Source organism: Trichechus manatus, unplaced genomic scaffold (genome assembly GCF_000243295.1).
Source record: "Trichechus manatus latirostris isolate Lorelei unplaced genomic scaffold, TriManLat1.0 scaffold00003, whole genome shotgun sequence".
Lineage (NCBI taxonomy): Eukaryota > Metazoa > Chordata > Mammalia > Sirenia > Trichechidae > Trichechus > Trichechus manatus.
This window is the reverse complement of record NW_004443939.1, coordinates 15,054,314-15,078,034: the sequence shown is the minus strand read 5'-3', so window position 1 is coordinate 15,078,034 and position 23,721 is coordinate 15,054,314. Positions and strand designations below refer to the sequence as shown.

The 23,721-nt window shown below is 41.8% G+C and overlaps 1 protein-coding gene across 4 annotated transcripts in view; it reads left to right on the top strand.

The window, feature by feature from the left end:
- WLS (Wnt ligand secretion mediator) overlaps window positions 1-23,721 on the top strand; it is a 140,633-nt gene that overhangs the window by 73,185 nt on the left and 43,727 nt on the right. For all 4 annotated transcript variants that reach the window (XM_023730975.1, XM_004369042.1, XM_023730966.1 and 1 more), the window contains exon 3: window positions 18,436-18,560. In XM_023730975.1, the coding sequence (XP_023586743.1) occupies window positions 18,436-18,560 (125 nt within the window). The remainder of the gene's footprint in view (window positions 1-18,435; window positions 18,561-23,721) is intronic.

The following is a 23,721-nucleotide window of genomic DNA, read 5'->3' as shown; positions in this document are numbered from 1 at the left end:
GACTTTTTTGAGGGGGGTGTGGGGGAGGGAGAGCCATTGTTGAATTCTACTTTTGTCTGTTCATCGTTATGATAATTGTTTTTTCTTAAGTGTACCTCCTTGTACGCTGGTATTTTGTATTTGTTACCATTTCACTCTTGTATTGGTCAAATTCATGTTTGTATCCCTTGTCATTCCAACTCCGTTATAAGTGCCCTGAGGGCAGGAATTATCTCACGGGTCTTTGTTTTTGCCACAATACCTCCATGTAGAGGGCAGCCAAACAGCGAAACCATTAATGGTTGCTGTTGAGTTGATTCCGACTCACAGCGACCCCACAGACAGAGTAGAGCTGCCCCATAGGGTTTCCAAGGAGCGACTAGTGGATTCGAACTGCTGACCTTTGGTTAGCAGCCGAGTTCTTAACCACGGAGCCACCAGCTGGGGGTGTTCCTTTGGATTTCTAGATTGATGAGATGTTAGAACTGGAAGGGACCTTAGTAATCATATGATCCAACTCCAGTATTTAATGATTAAAACAAAACAAACAATATGTAAAGTGACTTACTCAAATTGTACAGCTGATTTGCAGCCTTCCTAAAGTAAGAAATGGGTCTCCTAACTCCTGACTCGTTGGCGTAATGGGAAAGAACTTGAGTGATGGAGTCAGACAAACCTGGATTCATATCTTGCCTTCCTCTCACATTATCAGTGTGAGCCTTGGCCCCAGTTTCCTCATTTTGAGATTGGAGATGACTGTTTATATCTGGGTGGGCGTCTGTCTGTGGGTAAAAATTCCCGCACGTGGTTGGCTGTCAAAAATGTGAGCTTTAATCATTGTTTTATTTTACTTTAATATACCATACTGTCTTTATAAGAAAATTCACATTTCTGAGATCTCTACAATGGTAGAGAATGTAGCCTGGTTGTTCTTGGTGAGAAGGACTTATTAGAGAAGCAAGCTAACCAGGCTCATGAATAGAGATTCAGCCTAGAATGGACTAGAAATAGAAATCACTCACAGGAAACAAAGGTCACAGATGCCATGCCCTATCCTTTTTCCCACCACCTCAGTGTAAGGGAATTTTGGTTGACTTATTCAAGCAGTTAGTGATGGAGAGCCTACCACACTGAGCAAGGGGCTAGAGATGTGGAGTAGTGGGGGAGACAGATGGACAAGCAAACAGACCCTAAACCTGTTGCTGTTGAGTTGACTCCAACTCATGGTGACCCCATGTGTGTCAGAGTAGAATTGTGCACCATAGGGTTTCCAATCCCTGATGTTTTGGAAGTAGATTGCCAGGCCTTTCTTTTGAAGCACCTCTGGGCCCTTCTTGCTTCCTAAGTGATACGAACATAAATGATCATCAATGCCATGAGGAAACGGGAGGCCAAGGGAGGAGTACACAGGAGCAGCCCCGCCCCAGACTTAGTGTTCAGGGGCAAGTTTCTGGCGGGATGCATGCAGAGAAGGTGCTAACATTACCTCAGAGGAAAGAGAAATTCAAGGGAAAGAGTGAGGGAGATGATAGGAGACAAAGAGTGAAAAGGAGAGCCCAGCTTGAGACTCCTGTGGGTGGGTGTGGCTGAGAGGGGGCAGTGGAGATCTTCTCGGGTGCAACCAAGAGTCCTGTTGTCAATTATGCTTCGTTCTCTCTCACACCCTTTGTGGTGTTATGAATGTGTACATCCCCTGGAAGCCCAGGCGGCAGCTGAGTGTTGCCCCATTGCCACACTAAGCTCACCTCCAGCGAATGTTCTGGCTGATTGATCAAGGCAAGCAACTCATCTCCAAGTAGAACCCCAAATCCCAAGTGCAATAGCTCCCCAACACAAGCCGTACGAAACAAATACTCTGTGTGAATAGCACTGGCTGGGCTTCAGAAATAACACAGCTGTTGAAACAGCTTAGTCACCAGGGCGATGGAGGCAGTGTGGTGAGGGAATGCTGTGGTGCTGTGATCTGACATTCAGCTGGCTGGCAGCAGCCCTAAGAGCCAGCTCAGATCCGTGGGGGAGCCGGAGAGGGGCTCTGCTTCCCATCCACAAGCATGCCCTTGTTTCTTTTGAAACCCAACCATAATCCCTTCCCTAGGCAAGGCAGACCGAGGAGGAAAACTGAAAACATTTTCAGACTCAGGGGAGGGAAAGAAATGATTCGCTCCTTTTAGACACCTGGTTTTTCCCACTTAATGATCCATGTTTATTTCCTGAATAACATTAAAAAAAAAAAAAATTGTCCCCAGGCTAAGTAGAGTGCATTTAGATATGGTAAAGGGGGAAAAAATGCACTCACTTATCTAGAAAGCCTAGTGACTCTTCCTAGCTTGAGGGTATCCAGGTGATGGATGAAGTTAGGAGGGAAGAAAGTCCTGGCCCTTCCTGCTGGTCTTGTTTGAATCGCTGTAGCAGCTCCTTCTGCCAGAGCCCTTGTCTGAAAGATTCGGGGCACATCTGGGTAAAATACTTAGCTGGTTTCATCAGGATTTGGGGAGGACTAATAGGGTGACCCCATTCTTCTTCCAACTCTTTGAAGAACTGACCTTTGTGTTTTCTGTTTATCCTACTGCACTGTTTGTTTTGGAAGTTGTTAAGCTAAATTAGCCACCCCTTTCCTTTCCTGGTTACTGTATGAGAATGCAGCTGTCAGTCTGTGAACTATGCCATCATCTATTTTTAGATCCAGTGTGAATGAAGCTCTCATCTCTAATTGCATTCAGAAAGAGGAGAGAGGCAGGTAGTTTTCCATAACCATCAGATCAGCTATTCTGAATGCTCTGCACTGACGGTGTCCTGAGGAGCGAGCAAAGAAGCCCACTGGGTGTTTTCCTTCCTTGGCTGTCAAGTTTGTTTTCTCTCCACATTTATGTCGATTATGGTCAGATAAAAAGAGCTGTTGCCATATTTGCCTTCCCGTGTTATAACACTTGCCAGCTTGGATGGTTCTGATTTCTCTAGCTTTGGTTAGGAAAAGATTGGTTCATCACTGAGTTCAAATTCCTTGGCCTTCTGGTGACATAATCTAAGAGATAAAATAATTTTAAATATGCTGAGAACTGTGTAAGTACAGTGAGCCTCAGTTTCCTCTGGATGTCTACCCAGCCCCCACCTGTTCCCAGTCTGCCTATCACACAGCTGCCAGCATCTCCTCCTCACTTAAGCATCCTTCTAAACAAAATCCTGCAATGTGTAGTGCCAGCATCTTCTCTTCATTATCAGACCCTTCTTGTTCTCCAGCCTTGCCTGCTTTCTTCACTCTCTCGCCTGTTCCCCGCCATATTGAATTCATTGATTTCTCTGACTACACTATTCTATTTTGTATTTCCATGACTGTTTGTACATGTGTCTCCCTCTGCCTAGCAAACTCATACTCGTCCTGTGATCCAGACTTCTGGGAGTCTTCTGTGCTAACTTTCTTGACCCCTACCCAGCACTCTGACTGAATACTGTATGTGTATTTTTTACTTGCAGTACTTGTTGTGAGCCGTTGAGTTGATTCCGACTCATAGTGACTCTACAAGACAGAGTAGAACTGCCCCATAAGTTTCCAAGGCTGTAATCTTTATGGAAGCAGATTGTTACATCTTTCTCCCGTAGAGCAGCTGGTGGGTTTGGACTGCTGACCTTTTGGTTAGCAGCTGAGCATTTAACCACTGCACTCCAGGGATAGACACATGGAATTATACTTTATTTATCAATATGCCTGCTTTCCCCTCTTTATTGTGAAAAATTTGGGGGCAGTGACTTTGTCTTATGTATTTTTTGGCCCAACTATTGTGCATGAAAATTAGTAGATGCTTAAAAATATTTGGTAGAGGAAAAATTGAATTGATACAGAAGAAAAATTATATTGGTCAGATACTTGGATCTACATAAAGGAAAAGCATTTGAGAAGGAATAGGTGAAGATAAATACAATATTTTATTTTTCTTATTCTTAATTGATCTAGCAGATAACAGTTTGTTCAAAATAACAATAGCAATAAAATGTTAGATGATTATACCTTATGGATAAATAAAATGTATGACAGCAATGTTATAAGGGAGGAATTGGGAAAACTTTCTTATAAGGTACTTGTACAACTTGCGAAGTGGTATGTTGTTATTTGAAAGTGGACTTAGATTTGTTGTAAATGTATGTTGCAAACTCTAGGGCAACCACTAAAAATGTTTAAAAAAGTATAATTCATATGCAAAGAAAGGAGAAAAAATGGAATCATATAAAGGTAATTAAAACCTGAGAAGGCAAACAAAAAAGTAAAAGACAAAAAAAAAAAAAAAAAGAGTGGAAGACAAAATAACAAAAACAAAGCAAAACAAAAAAAACAACAAAGAACAAGGGCAATGAATAGAAAACAGTCACAAATATGGTAGATAGAAAACTAACTATATCAATAAATCACCTTAAATGTGAACGCTTTTAAATGTAAATGCTCTTAATATATCAATTAAAAGACAGAGACTATCAGAGTAGATGAAAAAGCAAAACTTAACTGTGTATTGTCTTCAAAAAACCCACTTTAAATTTAAAGACACAGACAGATTAAAAGTAAAAGGATGGAGAAAGATACATCATACTGACACTAATCAAAAAAGCTGGAATAGCTATATTCATTTCAGAAAAGGCAGATTTCAGAGCAAGGAAAATTATCAGGGATAAGTAAGGCCATTACATAATGAGAAAAGGGTCTGTTGTCCAGAGACCTAACCATCTTGAATATGTACCTTACAACAGAGCATTAAAGTTCGTGAGGCAAAAACAGAACTGCAAGAAATAGACAAAGCCGTTATTATAGTTGGAGACTTCAGCACCCCTCTGTCAGTAATTGACAGATCTAGCAGGCAGAAAATCAGTAAGAATATAGTTGAACTGAGCAACACCATCAATCAACTGGATCTAATTGACATTTAAAGAATACTTCATCCAACGACAGCAGAATACACATTCTTTTCAAGCTCACAAGGAACATTTACTGAGATAGACCACTTCCTGGGCCATAAAACACACCTTCATGAATTAGAAAAAAAAAAAAGAAAGAAAGAAATACAAAGTATGCTATCAGACACTATGGAATAAACTAGAAATCAATTTAACAGAAAGATAGCTGAAAAAATCCCCAATCAGCAATGAACAATTGGAATTTTAAATTAAAAACAACATCATTTTCATTAGCACCTAAGAAAAATGAAATACTTGGTACAAATCTAACAAAATATGTATAAAGTCTATCTGAGGAAAACTATAAAACTCTGATGTAAGAAAGCAAAGAAGAACTAAATAAATGGAAAGCTATTCCATGTTCATGGATGATCAAAACCAGTTGCTGTCAAGGTGATTCTGACTTGTGAAGACCCCAGGTGTGTCAGAGTAGAACTGTGCTCCATAGGGCTTTCAGTGGCTGATTTTTCAGAAGTAGCTTGCCTGGCCTTTCTTCCTAGGCACCTCTGGATGAACTTGAACATCCAACATATTGGTTAGAAGCTGAGCATGTTAACCGTTTGCACCACCCAGGGATTCCATTTGGGTGCCATCTAGTCCATTCCGACTATCCCATCCTGCAGGATCCTCACAGTTGTTGCTGTTTGAGCCCGTTGTTGCAACCACTGTGTCAGTCTATCTCATTGAATGTCTTCCTCTTTTTCACTGACCTTGAGCTTTATCAAGCTTTATCAAGCATGATGTCCTTCTCCAGGAACTGGTCCCTTCTTATAACATGTCCAAAGTATGTGAGACCAAGTCTCACCATCCTCGCTTCTAAGCAACATTCTGGCTGTACCTCTTCCAAAATAGATTTGTTCGTTATTTTGGCAGTACGTGGTATATTTAAAATTCTTCGCCAACACCATAGTTCAAAGACATCAGTTCTTCTTCGGTCTTCTTATTCATTGTCTAGCTTTCCCATGCATATAAGGCGATTAAAAATACCGTTGCTTGGGTCAGGCACACCTTAGTCCTTAAAGTGACATCTTTGCTTTTCAACACTTTAAAGAGGTCTTTTGCAGCAGATTTTCCCAATGCAACAAATACGTCATTTGATTTCTTGACTGCTGCTTCCATGGGCATTGATTGTGGATCCAGGTAGATTGAAATCCTTGACAACATCAGTATTTTCTCCATTTATCATGATATTGCTTATTGGTCTAGTTGTGAGCATTTTTATTTTCTTTATGTTGAGGTGTAATCCATTTTGAAGGCTGTAGTCTTTGATCTTCATCCATAAGTGCTTCAAGTCCTCTTTGGTTTCAGCAAGCAAGGTTGTGTCATCCGCATATCACAGGTTATTAGTGAGTATTCCTCCATTCCTGACGCCTCTTCTTCATATGGTCCAGCTTCTCAGATTATTTGCTTCAGCATACAGATTGAATAAGTACAGTGAAAGGCTACAACCTTGACGAACACCTTTTCTGATTTTAAACCGTGCAGTATCCCCTTGGCTCTGTTCGAATGACTGCCCTTAGTCTATGTACAGGTTCCACATGAGCACAATTAAGTGTTTTGGAATTCCTATTCTTCACAATGTTATCCATCATTTGTTATGATCCGCACAATCGTATGCCTTTGCATAGCCAGTAGAACACAGGTAAACATCTTTCTGGTGTGCTCTGCTTTCAGCCAAGATCCATCTGACATTAGCAGTGATATCCCTCAGTCTATGTCCTCTTCTGAATCGGGCTTGAATTTCTGGCAGTTCCCTGTCGGTACTACTGCAGCCATTTTTTAATTATCTTCAGAAAAATTTAACTTGCATGTGACATAATGATGTTGTTCAGTAATTTTTGCGTTCTGTTACATCACCTATCTTTGAAATGAGCACAAATGTAGATCTCTTCCAGTTGGTTGGCCAGGGAACTGTCTTCCAAATTTCTTGGCCTAGATGAGGGAGCACTGCCAGCATTGCATCTGTTGGTTGAAACATCTCAGTTGGTATTCTGTCAGTTCCTGGAGCCTAGTTTTTCACCAATGTGTTTAGTGCAGCTTGGACTTATTCCTTCAGTACCATCAATTCTTGATCATATGCTACCTCCTGTAATGATGGAATTGTCGACCAATTCTTTTTGGTGCAGTAACTCTGTGTATTCCTTCCATCTTCTTTTGATGCTTCCTGTGCCATTCAATATTTTGCCCGTAGAATCCTTCACTATTGTAACTCAAGGCTTGAATTTTTCTTCATTTCTTTCAGCTTGAGATATGCTGAGCCTGTTCTTCGCTTTTGGTTTTCTATCTCCAGGTCTTTGCACACGTCATTATAATATTTTACTTTGTCTTCTTGAGCCGCCTTTGAAATCTTCTGTTCAACTCTTTTGCTTCATCATTGCTTCCATTTACTTTAACTACTCTATGTTCAAGACCAAGTTTCAGAGTCTCTTCTGACATTCATTTTAGTCTTTTCTTTCTTTGCTGTCTTTTTAATGACCTTTTCCTTTCTTTATGTATGAAGTCCTTGATATCATCCCACAACTCATCTGGTCTTTGGTCATCAGTGTTCAATGCGTTGAATCTATTCTTGAGATTGCCTTTAAATTCAGGTGGGATATATTCAAGGTTATGCTTTGGCTCCTGTGGACTTGTTTTAATTTTCTTTAGCTTCAACCTGAACTTGTATGTGAGCAATTGATTGTTCTGTAGTCAGTCCCTGGCCTTGTTCTGACTGATGATACTGAGCTTCTCTATCGTCTCTTTCCACAGATGTAGTTAATTTGATTTCTGTGTATTCCATCCAGTGAGGTTTGTGTGTATAGCTGCCGAAAAAAGATATTTGCAATGAATAAGTCATTTGTCTTGCAAAATTCCGTCGTGTGATCTTCTGTCTCATTTCTATCACCAAGGCCATATTTTCCAGTCACCGATCCTCTGTCTTTGTTTTCAGCTTTCGCCTTCCAGTCACCAGTAATTATCAATGCATCTTGATGGCATGTTTGATCAATTTCAGGCTGCAAAAGTTGATAAAAATCTTTAATTTCTTCATCTTTGGCCTTAGTGGTTGGTGCATAAATTTGAGTATCAGTCATATTAACTGGTCTTCCTTATAGGGGTATGGATATTATCCTATCACTGACAGTGTAGTACTTCAGGATAGAGCTTGAAATGTTCTTTTGACAATGAGCCTGATGCCATTCGTCTTCAAGTTGTCGTTCCCGGCATAATAGACCATATGATTGTCCGATTCAGAATGGCCAACACCAGTCCATTTCAGCTCACTAATATCTAGGATATAAATCTTTATGCAGTTCATTTCATTTTTGACAATTTCCAATTTTTTTAGATTCATACTTTGTATAGTTCATGTTCCGATTATTAATGGATCTTTCCAGCTGTTTCTTCTCATTTTTAGTCATGCCACATCAGCATATGAAAGTCCTGAAAGCTTGTCTCCATCCACATCGTTATTGTAGACTCTGCTTTGAGGAGGCAGCTCTTCCCCAGTTGTATTTTGAGTGCCTTGCAACCTGAGGGGCTCATCTTTCGACACTATGTCAGGCAGCGTTCTGCTGCTATTCATAAGGTTTTCACTGGCCAGTTGTTTCAGAAGTAGACCGCCAGGTCCTTCTTCCTAGTCTGTCATCTAGAAAACAAAAGAAAACTTGTTGCCGTCAAGTCAATTCAGACTCATAGTGACCCTATAGGATAGAATAGAACCACTCCATGGGGTTTCCAAGGAGCAGCTGATGGATTTGAAGTGCCGACCTTTTGGTTAGCAGCCGAGCTCTTAACCACTGTGCCACCAGCTCTGCTAAAACCTATCCACCATAAGTGACCCTACTGGTATTTGAAATACCCGTGGCATAACTTCCAGTATCACAACAACACGAAAGCCTGCACAGTACAACAAACTGACAAATGTGTGGTGGCATTCATGGATAGGAAGACAATGTTATTAAGATGTTAGTTCTTCACATGTTGATCTATGGATTCAACTCAGTCCAATCAAAGTCCCAAGTTAATTTTGTGGATATTGACAGACTGATTCTAGAGATTATGTAGAAAGGCAGAAGACCTAGAATAACCAAAACAGTGCTGAAGAGGAACAAAGTCAGGGGACTGATACTGCCGACTTCAAACTTACTATAAAGCTATAGTTATCAAGATAGCGTGGTACTGGTGAAAGAACAGACAAATAAATCAATGAAATGGAATAGAGAGCCCAGAAATAGACCCACATAAATGTAGTTAATTGATTTTTGACAAGGGAGCAAAGGCAATTCAATGGAGAAGGGATAGATTTTTCAACAAATGGTGCTGGAACAACTGGGCATCTACATGCAAAAAAGCTGAGTTGAGACACAGACCTTACACTTTTCACAAGAATTAACTCAAAATGATCATAGACCCAAATGTAAGAAGCAAAACTGTACAACTTCAAGAAGATAACATAGGAGCAAATCTAGGTGTCTTTGTGTTTGAAAATGAGTTTTAGGTGCAAACCCAAAAGCACAATCCACAAAGAAAAAACTGATAAGTTGGACTTCATTAAAATTAGAAACATCTGCTCTGTAAAAAAACATTGTTAAGAGAATGGAAAGACAAGGCACAAATTGGGAGAAAATATTTGTAAAACACACATCTGATAAAGGACTTGTATCCAAAATATACAGAGCACACCAAACATAAAAATCCCAATTAAAAACTGGGCAGAAGATCTCAATAGATATCTCAACAAAGAAGATATACAGATGACAAATAAACATATAAAAAGATACTCAACATCATTTGTCATTAGGGAATTGCAAATTAAAACAACAAAGATATCACTACACACCTATTAGAATGGCTAAAATCCAAAACACTGACAATACCAAATGCTGGTGAGGATGTGGAGCAAAGAGAACTCTCATTCACTGCTGGTGGGAGTGCAAAATGGTACAGTCATTTCGAAAGACAATCTGGCAGTTTCTTACAAAGCTATCCATAGTCCTACCACATAATCCAGCAGTTGTGCTCCTAGGTATTTACCCAAATGAGTTGAAAACTTCTGTCTACACAGAAACCTCCACACATGTTTATAGTAGCTTTATTCGTAACTGACAAAAATTGGAAGCAACCAAGATGTCCTTCAGTAGGTGAATGGGTAAACTGGTGCATCTGTTTAATAGAATATTATTCAGTGATATGAAGAAATGAGCTATCAAGCTATGAAAAGACATGGAGAAATCTTAAATGCATATTACTAAGTGAACGAAGCCAGTCTATAAAAGCTACCTACTGTATGACTTCAATTATAGTACATTCTAGAAAAAGCAGAATTATAGAGACAATAAAAAGATCAGTGGTTGGGGAGGGATGAATCAGTGAGGCACAGAGTATTATAAGGGCAGTATGGTGGTGGTGGTGGTGAAACTATTCTGCATGATATTGTATTGGTGGATACAGGACATTACGCACTTGACAAAACCCATAGGATTGTACAACACAAAGCATGAACCCTAATGTAAACTGTGGACTTCAGTTAATAATAATGTATCAGTATTGGTCCATCAATTGTAACTAATGTACTCCACTAATGTAAGATGTTAACAATAGGAGAAACGGAGCAGGGGGAAGAAGAAGTATATGGGAACTCTCTATACTCGATGTGCAGTTTTTCTGTAAATATAAAATCGCTGTAAAAACTAAAGCCCATTAAGAAAAAAAATTGGATTGGATGGTCCATCTAGCATTCGGGGTTTCAGAAGTATATTCACTCCATCCTGATGGCAGTGCTGACTGTGAGGGGTTCTTCATTCCTGACAGGCTTCCTTTCCAACCCTGGCAGCTGTGAGTACATACCCAGGGACGTGACACAAGTCATGCTGTACCCAAATGAGAGTTGTACAATTTTTCTTCTCTGTAATCTCTTTCCAGAAGCCCCATCTATTCTCTTATTCTCATGGTTGGATGGGCACAATGCAGGCATCAAAGACCCACCCTTTTATTGCATTGTGTAAACCTTAAACACTAGATCAGCACCAGGTCAGAGGACTCTTTGGTTTCTAGGCCCCTGGGTTACGTCCTGTCTTTATCCTTTACCAACACTAGCCCTATTAAACAGGACACTAGTGTAACCCCATGTCAGAATTCAAAAGGAAGAGTGATAAAGAAATAGTGCCCCCCTCAGGATCACTTCCCTCAGAAGTTCCCCTTTCACCCTTCTCCTAGGGGACAGACTCATTGTATCTTGTTGGGACCGTTGGGCCAAATTTAAGGGAGATCCTTTTTCTGAGGGGTGTGCATGTGTGTGTGTTTACATGCGTGTATGTTCGTGTGTGTGTGTGTATGCACGTGTGTGGGGATGAAGGAAGGGTAGTAGGCAGTGTGGAAAGAAAGTGTGAATGCCACCAAAATAGACCAAACTACTTGTGTGGTATAGAGACGACGGAGTGACAGGAAATTTCAGGTTATGGAAGTATTTGGAAAAAGAACGATGATACTCATTAATTTGGTAAATATTTAATGAATATCTATTGTGTAAAGACAGGTAGCTGTGAAAAAGATTGATGCAGTCCCTAGCTGTCAGGAACTTCTTAGTCTAAATGGGGAGGTGGATAGGGAGAGAGAAATAAGTCGTCAGCTAGTTTCCTTGCAGTATGATAAGAGTTAATGAGATGGACAGAGTGCTGTGGGAGCAAGAGGAGGGACACTTGATAGAATTTTGGTGGGTGAGAGGAACCTCTTGCCATTGAGTTGATTCCTACTCACAGCGACCCTATAGGACTGAGTAGAACTGTCCCATAGGGTTTCCAAGGAGCTGCTGGTGGATTCAAACTTTTGGTTAGCAGCCAAACTCTTAATCACTGTGCCACCAGGGCTCCAACAAGTTCCCAGACAATGCTAATGCTTCTAGTTAGGGATGAATTCTGAGAACCACTAGTATAACAGTGGCTCTCAAAGTTTATTATACATAAGAACCACCTGGGGATCTTGTTAAAATGTAGATTCTGATTCAGTATATCTGGAGTGGAAATGCATTTTTGTCACGTAAGCCTGAGATGGTGGCAGCCTGACCAAGGGCAGTGGCAGTGAGGAGGGAGAAAATGGGATGAATCTGACAGACACCTAGCGGGAAGAATTGACCAGATTTGGTGGTATACTTTTATGAACCATGGTAGAGGAGATATCCAATGGGAAGTGAATCTGCAAATTTAGAACTCAGGAAGGAAATCTGGACTGGAGATGGTGACCGACGCCCCAGAAGCAGATGACATCCCTCAGGGTGAGTGTGTTAGAAGGGAAAAGAGCTCCTCTAGAACCTGGTGAATGAGCAGTGGTGGTTCAGTCGTAGAATTCTCACCTTCCATGCCAGATACCTGGATTTGATTTCTGGCCAGTCCACCTCACGCACAGCCACCAGGCCGGCGATCTACTTCCGAAAACCAACTAATGAAAACCCTGTAAATCAGAATGGTCAGATTTGAAACTGGTCAATGGGATGATTCAGGACCAGGCAGCATTTTGTTCCATTGTGCATGGGGTCACCATGAGTTGGGGGCTGACTCAAGAGCAGCTAACAACAACGGAACCTGGTGGACACCAATGGATATGTCGTTGTAGCTGCCTCATGGCAACCCTATGTGTGTCAGAGTTAGAGCTATGCTCCATAGGGTTGTCAATGACTGATTTTTCAGAAGTAGATTGCCACACCTTTCTTCCCAGGTACCTATGAGTAGACTTGAACCACCAACGTCTTGGTTAGCAGCCGAGTGCTTGACTGTTTTTGCTATCCAGGGACTCCCCAATGGATATAATTTTTCTATGTTCTTTGGTACTTCAGATTCATTTATTTTCAAAAAAATTTGACATCCCTAATTACTTTTTCATATGTACAGCCTTTAAGCAATGTTAGTCTTGAGTATAATAGGGATAAATGGATGTTTTATAACCGGGAAGATATCACTTTGCAAAGGATCTGATGTGAGGAGTGTCCTTCCTTATGCTAGTCATGTGTCATAGACATCTGACTTCAACTAGAAGATACTGCTTCAGAGTACGGCAAGGGACCATTTTGAAGATGCTTGGAAAAAGTTCTTATGTGTGGCAAGTATTTCTCCACAATTCAGATGCTTGGAGTGATGAGGAAAGAGCAGAGAGGTAATGTTAACTAAACTATTAGGCTGGTTTTTGAAATGACTGTACTCATTCATTTTTATAACTGCTCACACCCAGGCCCTTGGGGCATCTTAAGAAAACTGCCAGGGCCAAATTTATAATTAGCTGAGTCCATTTTGTAAGACCTAACCGTGGATGTAGGACAAGGTTGGTTTTGTTATTTCCTTAATTGAAAGCATGGGTTTTTGATTGGGGCAGGAACGCTGGCATAAATAACCCCCAGATTATATGTCTGTGGAGGCTGGGAGGAGGCTCGTCCGTGTAGCCTCCTTCTGAGGTTACCCAAACAAACCCCACTGACTGGCAGCTCCCCTGTGTAATGTGGGAATGCACATGAGCAGCTTGAAATCTCTTTTAGTTTTTTTCCCAGGACAAGGGCCCAGGAAATTCAGGGTTTCTGAAGGACCTTAAAGGTTTTTGATGACCATAAAATGTTCCTTTATTTTTTCTTAATGTAACTTGTCCTTGACTGCCCCCCCCCACCCCGACCTTTATTTCCAGCTAATTAGTCAACAGTATAAGCTATCAGTCCAGGGGATAGAGGGAAAGGGAACTAGGATTTTGAGTGCCAAGCATTTGATCCTGTCAACAACCTTAGGAAGCAGGTCCCACTGTTTTCATCTTGCAGAGGTGGAAGTTGAGCTTATTCAAGATCACCTAGCCAGAGAGACACACAGATAGAATTCAAAACCAGGTCTGTCTGGCCCTCAAATTCGTGCTCTTTATACTACCCTGGCTGGCAAATACTGGTTCCGAACAGAGAGAGGATGTAAACTATAAGTGAGAAGCATTCTGATAACTTCCCCAATGAAGCTTCAAGTAGCATCTTTCATCACTTTACCCCCAGGGGCCATCCTTACATCAGGCAGTTCCCAGGGCTTCCTAGGGGTGCTTAGCTTCTTTCCTATGTATTTGTCTCTCCACCCCATTTTGGCTTGTGCAAAGGACTTGCTCCCTTCTCTGGCTTTCCACTTGTCTGCAGGAAGACTGATTGGCAAATAAGAGCTTGGCTGCTAACCAAAAGGTTGGCAGTTCAAATCCACCAGCCGCTCCTTGGAAACCCTGTGAGGCAGTTCTGCTCTGCCCTGTCGGGTCGCTATGAGTCAGAATCGACTTGACAGCAATGGGTTTGGTTTGGTTTTCTCATGAAGGGTGGGGCAGTATAACTAGTACAGAGATAAATGCTTTCTAAGGAGGTGATTGGTCAGTGGTTCCCAATATGGAAAGGCACAGATCTTTCCACCTGTAATGACACCTTGAAGACTGAGTCTGCTCCCACAGAACCCTGGAGCACAGGTTTCCTCATGACAGAGTGTCGCCCCCGTAACAGGATGGAAATAGTACGTGTAACCAACCACAGTGCCTTTCCACACCTCCCTTCTTGGTATTTTGAATGAATTTTCCACCCAACCAAAATATGTCTCCAAAGCCATTTGAGAAATGTGAAGCTTGGCCAGCCTGTAGGAGAGCAAAGCTGTTGGTCTGGTATAGGTGTGGACAACCATGGATTTTCAAATCTGTAAACACCCTATGCCAATACCTTACAACTTTACCACATGGAACAGGTTTAACCAGTGGCCTTGTTTTATAGGAAAGGTTTTCCAAGTGCCAAATGTAGTCCTGGCCTTCCTGCCATTCTCCCAGGGAGTTCGAATTGGATTCTTCACCTTCATTATCTCCGGGGGGAAGTATTGCCCACGCAGTATCCCAGGAGTCACGAAACTGGTGTTTTATTACATGCAACATAGTCATTAAAGCTGAACCTTATTTCTGAGTCCATCGGAGGCAGCAGAGAAAATGGTCCAGGCGGCCAGCTTTACACCATTGCTCCTCTGCCCAGAAGCTTTCCTGTTTTTGATTTTCTGCTTCAGATTTTGGAGAGGGGTTCAGAGTGGGAAGCTCCAGGTTCTTGAAACCTGGTCATTATTTTGAATTAAAGGCAGGTATAAGTGTTTCACTTCCTGAATCAAATGATAACAATAATGGCTAACACTTTGTGCTTACTGCACTGTTCTAAGCATTTTTCATATAGTAACTAATTTAATCATCACAGAATCTTAGGAGATAAGTTCTATTCCAGCAGGTAAGGAACCTGAGCATTCTGGGGGTGATACTACAAGGTCTAGTGAGGGATACTAGAGGGTCGCTTGAAACAGGCCATTCTCCCTTTGGTTTCTGTTTTTTCTGTATACCATGAAAGATGGCAAACAGGCCATGAAGCTCTAGAAGCTTGAGTCTGTGTTTCTTAGGGTGGGACTTTCTGAGCCTTGACTTCCTTACCTCATAAATGATAACAGATTGTATGAAAAGTAAGTAGCTAATATCTGTGGATTAGGCAGAACATGTTATAAATTTAATGAATAATCATAGAAAGCTTTAGAAAGAGCTGAATTGTGAAGTGGATAGAAATGAGTGGTAGGGTGGTGGCCAGTATGAAGAGATTTAGTGTCACCTCCTCAGACATGATACAGAGGTAGCCTGAGGTTTTATTAGCTCACATGTACAGAGCTTATTTTTTTTTTTTGTTGTTGTTCTTGTGTTTAGTGAATTGTTGTTACGTGCCGTTGAGTTGATTCCTACTCATAGCAACCCCATAGGAGAGAATAGAACTCCCCCATAGGGTTACCTAGGCTGTAATCTTTACAGGAGCAAATCACCAGGTTTTTTTTCCCACACAGCCACTGGTGGGTTCGAACTGATGACCTTTCAGTTAGCAGCCCTGCTCTTAACTGTTGTGCCACCAGCGGTCGTTTTTAAGTGAATTAGTTACAGGCATTTAAAATTGGGAGATATCTCATAAAAATCTGAATTTTGGGCTTTTCTTGAAAACAGATTAGAAAATCTGGTAACACCGACCTATAAGTACCTCATGAAAGCTATTGGCTGGAGCTAAAAGCAGCTGCCTTCTTTAGACAGGAGTCATTTTCAGTTCAAACTCAGCCTATCCGTGATCACATGCGTAGGTAGGGGCAGAACCAAGACACGAACTCCAGTGCTCCAAGTCTTCCAACTTGGTGTTCTTGGGACCACATCACACTTCTCCAGTCCTTTTTCTGAACTGATACTGTGTTGGTTTTAGCAGTTCCTCCTGCCCCTCAAAGATGAGATTAAATTCCAGCTGTTAGTATGAGTCCAGGAACGCTGTATATTTTTTTGCTGTAGAAAGCTGGGAAGGGTGTTTGTTCAGAGTTGAGGGGCTCCTCCATGCAGTACACTCCATTCATCTGTTGTTTCTGTTTAATTCTACTGCTCTTCTACCAACAGACGTAGTAAAGGGCAATGGGGCACTGGGGTGATCCAGACAAAGATTTCAGTCCCAGCTCTGCCATTTACTAGCCATGTATTCTTGGGCAATTTATGTCACCTCAGTCTTAATTTGTAATGATAGGGGCTGCTCTTTATAGGGTGGGTGTGAGGATCAAAGACAATAATACTTACACAGTGCAGGCATGAGTTAGCATCTGAAAAAGGAGAGCGGTTGTTCTTATTAAAGACTTAGATATTCATATTTTGTGACTTGTTTGAGGGACTTCTTTATCACAAGTTAGTCTGTTTCCTTTAAGCAATGCAAAAAGATGATTGGTCTCTTAAGACACTTTTGACATAGAAGCTGTTGCCCTCATCTTATCAACAAGAATATGACTTTGTCAAGTTACTTAATATCTGAGAACCTCGGTTTTCTCATTAATCAAAAGGAAACACCTGTGTCTACTTCATAGCATTGTTTGGAAAATTAAATGAGGTAATTTAAGTGAAAGCACCAAAGTCATAGGGCTTAATACAGAGTACATTAAAATGGTGTTTAAATTTTTTGTTTTGTTTTTAACAACTTATTTCTTAACAGTTTTCCCTTTGAGGATCCTCAGCACATTAGAATAACGGTTAAAGCTGGGACCAAGCCAGGAGGCCTCTCTGGCAGCCTGTCTTTCCTGAGGCACCTCCTCTGAACCAGGCCTGTTCCTAACATGCATGGAGCCCAGGAAAGGAGTACTAGTAGGTGTAAATATTTGAAAATGGTAAATCAGGCCAACAAACTGTTTAGTCAAATGTGTTCTGTCCTGTCTCGACAAATTTACCTTCATCATGAACTGGAAAGCCAGGTTTGAGTTTAGGATTGTTGGACTCCTTGAAATTCTGAGGCAAGATGTGACTGAGCCCGAACAGGGAGTATGGGCCCTCAGGCCCCGTTTCTCTCGACTCTTGGCTCCATCTCATACAGAGAGAAGCCTTGTCTGCTTGTGTATGGACACATAGGCTCAGGTTCAGTAATCATTTATCAAGCACCTACTGCATACCAGGACACATGCCAATATTTTCACCTACTCGACCTTGTTTAATTCTTATGATAACCCTGGAGGTGGGTATTGCTTTACAGATGAGCAAACTAAGGTTTGTGGATGTTACTAGAATTGAAGCCAGTCTCACAACCCCAGTAGGAGCTTGCTCTCCAGTCATTTTGGAAATGTGATCTAATGCTTTTTCTTTTCTTTTCCATTAAGACCCCTCTGCTCTTGAACCTGCTTAACGTAGTATAAAATGTACAAAATGGATAGATGTATTTGTTATTAATCTCATCACTTTAATGAGTTCTGTCTTGAGTTAAACACATTCATGAGCCTTACTAATATGGAAATACGTGTGAACATTCATTTGTACAGTTACATACTCATTATTGTCTTCCTATCTGTTTATAGCTCTTTAATTTTGGAAAGATCATTTACCTTTTACTTTAGTTTTATCCAGAATATGAAGACGGGTCTTTGAGCATTCAGAAATGTAAAAGATCCTATATTTGAGAGCTTTTGGGGGGTAATTTTAAGAAGGGTATGTTCAGACCAGAGTGTGCCAGGAAGAAAGCACCCAAGGGCACTTAAATCATGTCCCTAAGGGTGTTTGAAGGATCTGGTCACATTGGCAGAGGAGAGAATACACAGGCAGATATGGTGTGGTTTTCAAGTATCCAAGTGCTTTTTGTGGAATATGGACCTCATTTTCCGTGTGATTCCTGTGGGCAGACTTAAGACCAGTGGTGCAAGTTACAGGAGGATAAGTTCTGACCATGAGCCAGAATCTGACCATTTGAGCTGAAAGTGGTTGGAACTACCGGGGAGAAACTGAAGTCCCCATCTCAGGAGGCATTTTAGCTGTTTGACTGCTGGCAGGGTGGTTATGGGAGGGGAGACAGCATTGAGCTTAGGCTTTCATCCTATGACCTTTAAGCCTTCAGGTTTGGAGTTCCGGGCTTGGAGTTTGATAATAACTAATATATCTCTTTTTCTTGTTTGTTTCCATGGCAGAGCTCATAGGAATTTTTGAACTATTTCCAAAGTATCTTCCCAGAAGCTCTTTCTGAATTGTGTGACCTTTTTCTTGCAGGAGAAAATGCTGAAGTATCCATGGACGTTTCCCTGGCTTACCGTGATGATATGTTTGCTGAGTGGACTGAAATGGCCCATGAAAGAGTGCCCCGGAAACTCAAATGCACTTTTACATCTCCCAAGGTAGGGTGCCTTGATGTGTACATTGATGGAGTTTCTATTTGGTCCCCAGGTATGTGGAAAGATTTGCTTTTATTATTCACAGACATTCCCCTTGTATCTTAGCATGCATCACTCACAACGGTTGGTCATTATCCCTCGATTTAGTAGATTAAAGGTTACTACAGATATTCATGCCCCTGGTTTGACTGTTTCTCCGAAATACCTCCTTAAAGCAATTCTTGGTTCTTTGATAAGTAGCTGAAAGTGTTTGAAGAACTTTGCTAAGCTGTTCCTAGGTGTAAGAATCTGTTCACATTGGTTTAATGCTTGTATCTGCTTCTGTGTTTCTTAGGTAAGGCATCTGTTTGTGGTCAAAGTTAAAGACTGAGGAATGAGGACTAATAATCCCAGTGAGCACTGTAGACAAATAGAGGACCTGAGAGAGGAAATCTGGCTTCCAGTCTTCTTATCCCTCCTTAAGGTTCTCCCTTCTCCAGTCCTTCCAGGAGGACTCATGTATCTACCCTCAGGAGCTTACTTTCCTGCATTGAGAGTAGGGAGATATTTTCTTTTGGGCAAAAGCCTTAAATTTCTCATCAACTAAAATTCAGGGATGGACTCATTGATGTTCAGAGGACAGTACGATTTGATAGCATGAGCACCAAATTAGAATTAGCCAGGGACCTGTTCCACGTATAAATGCTGCCTAAGATTCTGTTTCCCTTCCCCACTCTCCACTCGCCCACCCTGGAAATCTCTGCAAAGGTGAGATAGAGCCATGGTTACTATTACTCATGGTTGCTCATGTTCCTCAAGGGTATTGACATAGAGCACTACCAGCTGGGTGATCTCTGATGTCTCTTTGAGTACAGAAATGGCCTTAGTCCATAGGACGCCAGACTGTCAAATGAGGCACATTCTTGCTTAGTTGCCTTTTGTCATTTGACATCTTTAGATAAGTTGATCCAAAAGAATTTAGACAGCTTTGTAGTACCTACTCTGTTATCAGTTTACTTCCTTTTTTTTAGCCTTGGTATTTTCTAACTTTGCTGTAGGCTTTGCCTATAACTGCAAAGTTAGGGTTTCTGGTGAAATAGTAAGAATGGCAAGTTAAAGCTTCTGAGTACCATGCTTAAGCCCTATCCATCCTTCCCTAAAGAGAAGTGAGGTGGGGGAGGATCTCACAGTGTTAACATACATTAAAAGCATGGATTTGGAGCAACTTCAGCTTCACTTTCAGACTTCATCACTTCCTGACTCTGTGACCTCAGGCAAGCTTACATATTTTGTCCATGCTTCAGTTTCTCTTCTGTAAAACTGAATGACAGTATCTCTTTGGGAGTCTTTGTAAGGACCAGATCAGATAAGGGACGTAAGCAGGGTGACTTGGTAATTTATCGTGTTGTCTGGGCCATGTTTGAGAGTGAAAGGGGAAGTTAACCAGATGGGCTATCAGGACAAAAGGTGTAAATTAGGGCTGTCATGGGCAAACTGGGCACGCTGCACATTAGCAGCTAATGCAGCACCTGGCACTTACTGACTCCCTCCCACCCAACCTGGTTCCCTAGACCAGAGCTACAGAAAGTGTGGTCTGAGAACATACTCTCAGCAACACCTGGGAGCTTGTAGGAAATGCAGATTTCCCAGATGTCTTAGTTTCTTAGGGCTGCGGTAACAGTACCACAAGTAAGTGGCTTTAAACAACAGAAATTTATTGCCTCACTGTTTGGAGGTTAGAAGTTTGAATTCAGGGTGTCGGCAGGGCCATGTTCTCTCTGAAGGCTGTAGGGGCGGATCCTTTTTTGTCTCTCTCAACTTCCGGTAGCGTAGCCTCAGGTGTTCCTTGGCTTGTAGATGCATCTTCAAGGGCATTCTTCCCTAATCCATGCGTCAGACATCAGGCTGGAAGTTTCTCCTGATTCAGTGGTTGCAGGGGCTGACAAACCCAAAATCAGCAGGTCAGACAGTAGGCTGCTGGCTCACAGGTCTGTAGGAGCTGGCGAACCCCAAAATCTGCAGGTCAGACAGCAGGCTGCTGGCTCACATCCCAAGAACCGGAGGTCAGAGGATGATGAGTTGGCTGCAGGATCCGGAGTGAGAGTGAGCCTTGCTGGGACATCCATTTGTGTACCGGAGGCAAACCACACCCCCAAGGAAACTCCCCTTTCAACTGATTGGCTGCTCATAGCAGATCTCATCATGGAGGTGATTACATTATATCAGATCTCATCACAGAGGTGATTGCATTATATTAGATCTCATCATGGAGGAGCCCCGGTGGCACAGTGATTGCTGCTAACCAAAATGTCAGCAGTTCAAATCCACCAGCCGCTCCTTGGAAACGCTAGGTTCTCATCATGGAGGTGATTACATTATATTATATGACATTATGTTGCATTATGGAAGAGCAGTCACTCCAATATCTGTCACACCACTGAGAATCATAGCCTAGCCAAATTGACACATAATGTTAACCGTCACAATACCAATCACACCCCAGACCTAATGAATTAAAATCTCCGGGAGTAGAACCAAGGAATCTGTGTTTTAACAGGCTATCAATTCATTCTTTTAAGCTTTATAAAGTTGGAGAACGACTTCCCTAGACTCTGTGCTGAGTGCCAAATATAGGGCTCCCCGAGAAAGAAACCACCGGAGTGTTTTGGGCAGGCCCTTGGGGCAATCTGTGGGTTAAAAATGAATAGTAAAGAGAAACTGAAGGTATAGGAGAAATATCTAACATGTTTAGACCATTGTATGCAATGAGGCAATTAAAACCTTTCTAGCTGTCGCTGCAACTTGATTGCGTCTTTCAGAACTGAGACTGGTTGGACATTTAAGCTACAGGGCTTTTGGATATGGAATTTCATCCTTAGAAAAGGGAAAAGTCATTTCTCACCTTACTTATCCACTTGGAGGGCAGAGAGTAAGGAGGGGGGGTGTTTGCCTGCAACTGCTTCTTAATGATGGTTGCTTAATTATCTTTAGGATGTGTTGATCTCTTTCAAGACAGATATTAAATCTTGAAAGGTGTGAAAGAAATGTATCATCAAATCTGTGCTTTTTGATTGCAGTGAAATTTAGTCTTGAGTCTGAAGATTAAATGAGAAATTGCTTTAAAGCTTTTTAGTCCCTGGTGGATTGTGAAGTTTAGAAAAAAAAAAAAAAAGTCAAGTTGCCACCTGCTGTAATGTGTCCTAATTAGCCAGTCTCTTGTCTGAGTTGGGGGAGGACTGAGGGGAATGGGGCAGATGGAGGAAAGTGAGAGTGAGGAATCTTCCATCCTAAATGCCCTAAATACTGGCAGAGGCAGAACCTTGGTGCAAAAAGAAGAGTCCCTAGTAAGATACAGTGCATTTGTTACCAAGACAGGTAGGCCAGGCCAGAACCCCAAAATCTCATGTGAGTCTATAAGTTTGTTGAGCTTAGGCAAGGAGCCCTGGTGGTGCAATAGTTAAGCACTCAGCTACTAACCAAAAGGTCGGGGGTTCAAACCTACTAGTGGCTCCACAGAGAAAGACCTGGTGATCTGCTTCTGTAAAGATTAAAGCTTGTGAAACTCTGTGGGGCAATTCTGTCACATAGACTCTCTATGAGTCAAAATCAGCTCGACAGCACACAACAACAACAGTGTTACCATCTCTGTAGAGACAGGGAAGTGAAGGATACCGAGAGACCCATGACTGGGAATTAGAAGGGCCCCTGGATATCGTAATATTTAACTTTTTTGATTTACTTAAGAGGAAAAGGAGGCTAAGTGAAGTGGGGTGACTTTCCCAAGGTCTCCCAGCCAGCAAAGAGCAGAATCAGGACCAGAATCTAAGCTTCGTGGCTTGGAATTTAGTGCTCTCTTCATGGCAGCACAACACCTGCCTTTGGGCATGTATGAGACAAAGTCATTGTTTTCCTTCTGCTGCCTTGGAGAGTCTTCTTCTGCATTAGAGCTGGAGGCAACAATATGGGGCAGCTGGACTTGGAAGAGGTCTCTGGGTGACACTTGACTACTAACAGTTGGCGTTTTGAACCCACCCAGCGGCGCTGTGGAAGAAAGGCCTGGCCATCTGCTTCCATCCATAAAGATTACAGCCAAGAGAGCCCTATGGCACAGTTCTACTCTGTAACACATGGAGTCACCATGAGTTGGAATTGACTCGACAGTAATAGGTTTCTTTTTTTGGTGTGGACTTGGAAGACCCATGCCCTTGTCCCAATTCTGCTACTACCTTTGGGACCTTGGACAAGACATACATCAAGTCAGTGGCATTAGGCTAAATAATTTTTGTTCCCTTCTTCCTCACATACTCCATTCCTATGAATAAAACAAGAACGTGACTTGGAACACATCAGAAAACCCTCCTCTTACTTACTGTTAACAAAACGGGTAATGAGCCGCCTCAGTGCAGCTTAATCTGAGGTCAGGTTAGAGCCCGTAATATGTTTTCTGTAGTTCCTGCAGAGTACTAATTCCAGCTCTGATTTGCAAACATAAAAGAGAAAGGAGTGGAAGGGAGAGAAGGATGATATATATAAGAATTACCCAACCTACAGCTGAGGTTTGAAAAAGAAGCAGAATTTTTTCTCCAGAAGAATTTTTCTAATCTCACATGCCAACTTTAATCAACTGGTAGTGTCTGACAAGAGCCCCACAGACTGTGGAGGATAAAACATTGCCACAGCTGATGAGTCATGTCTACCATGGGTGGGGAAGAAAAGCGTAGAAGCACATGAGCCAGGTATTTTCCAGCTCTTTCTTCAAATGGAGTCCCTGGGTAGTGTACACGGTTAATGCTCTCAGCTGCTGACAGAAAGGTTGAAGGTTTGAGTCCACCCAAAGGTGCCTTGGAAGAAAGATCTACTTGCAAAAAATCAGCCATTGAAAACCCTGTGGAGCACAGTTCTACTCTGGCACACGTGGGATCACCAGGAGTTGGAATTGACTTGATGGCAACTGTTGTTTTTTTTTTTTTTTTTCTGGTTTGGTCTTTGAAAAACGATATTGAAAAAATAACTGCTACCTCTGCTTTATCCATATGTGTCTTTTGTCTTTGTACAAAGGTCTGTTTATTGTACTCTAAACTTTTAACTGCCCAACTCTCTGTTAAGGAACCCCCCAAGACCACAGATGGGGAAGAAACCCTTTACACACAGACCACAGACCCTTGTTATCTTCTTTCTTCTGATT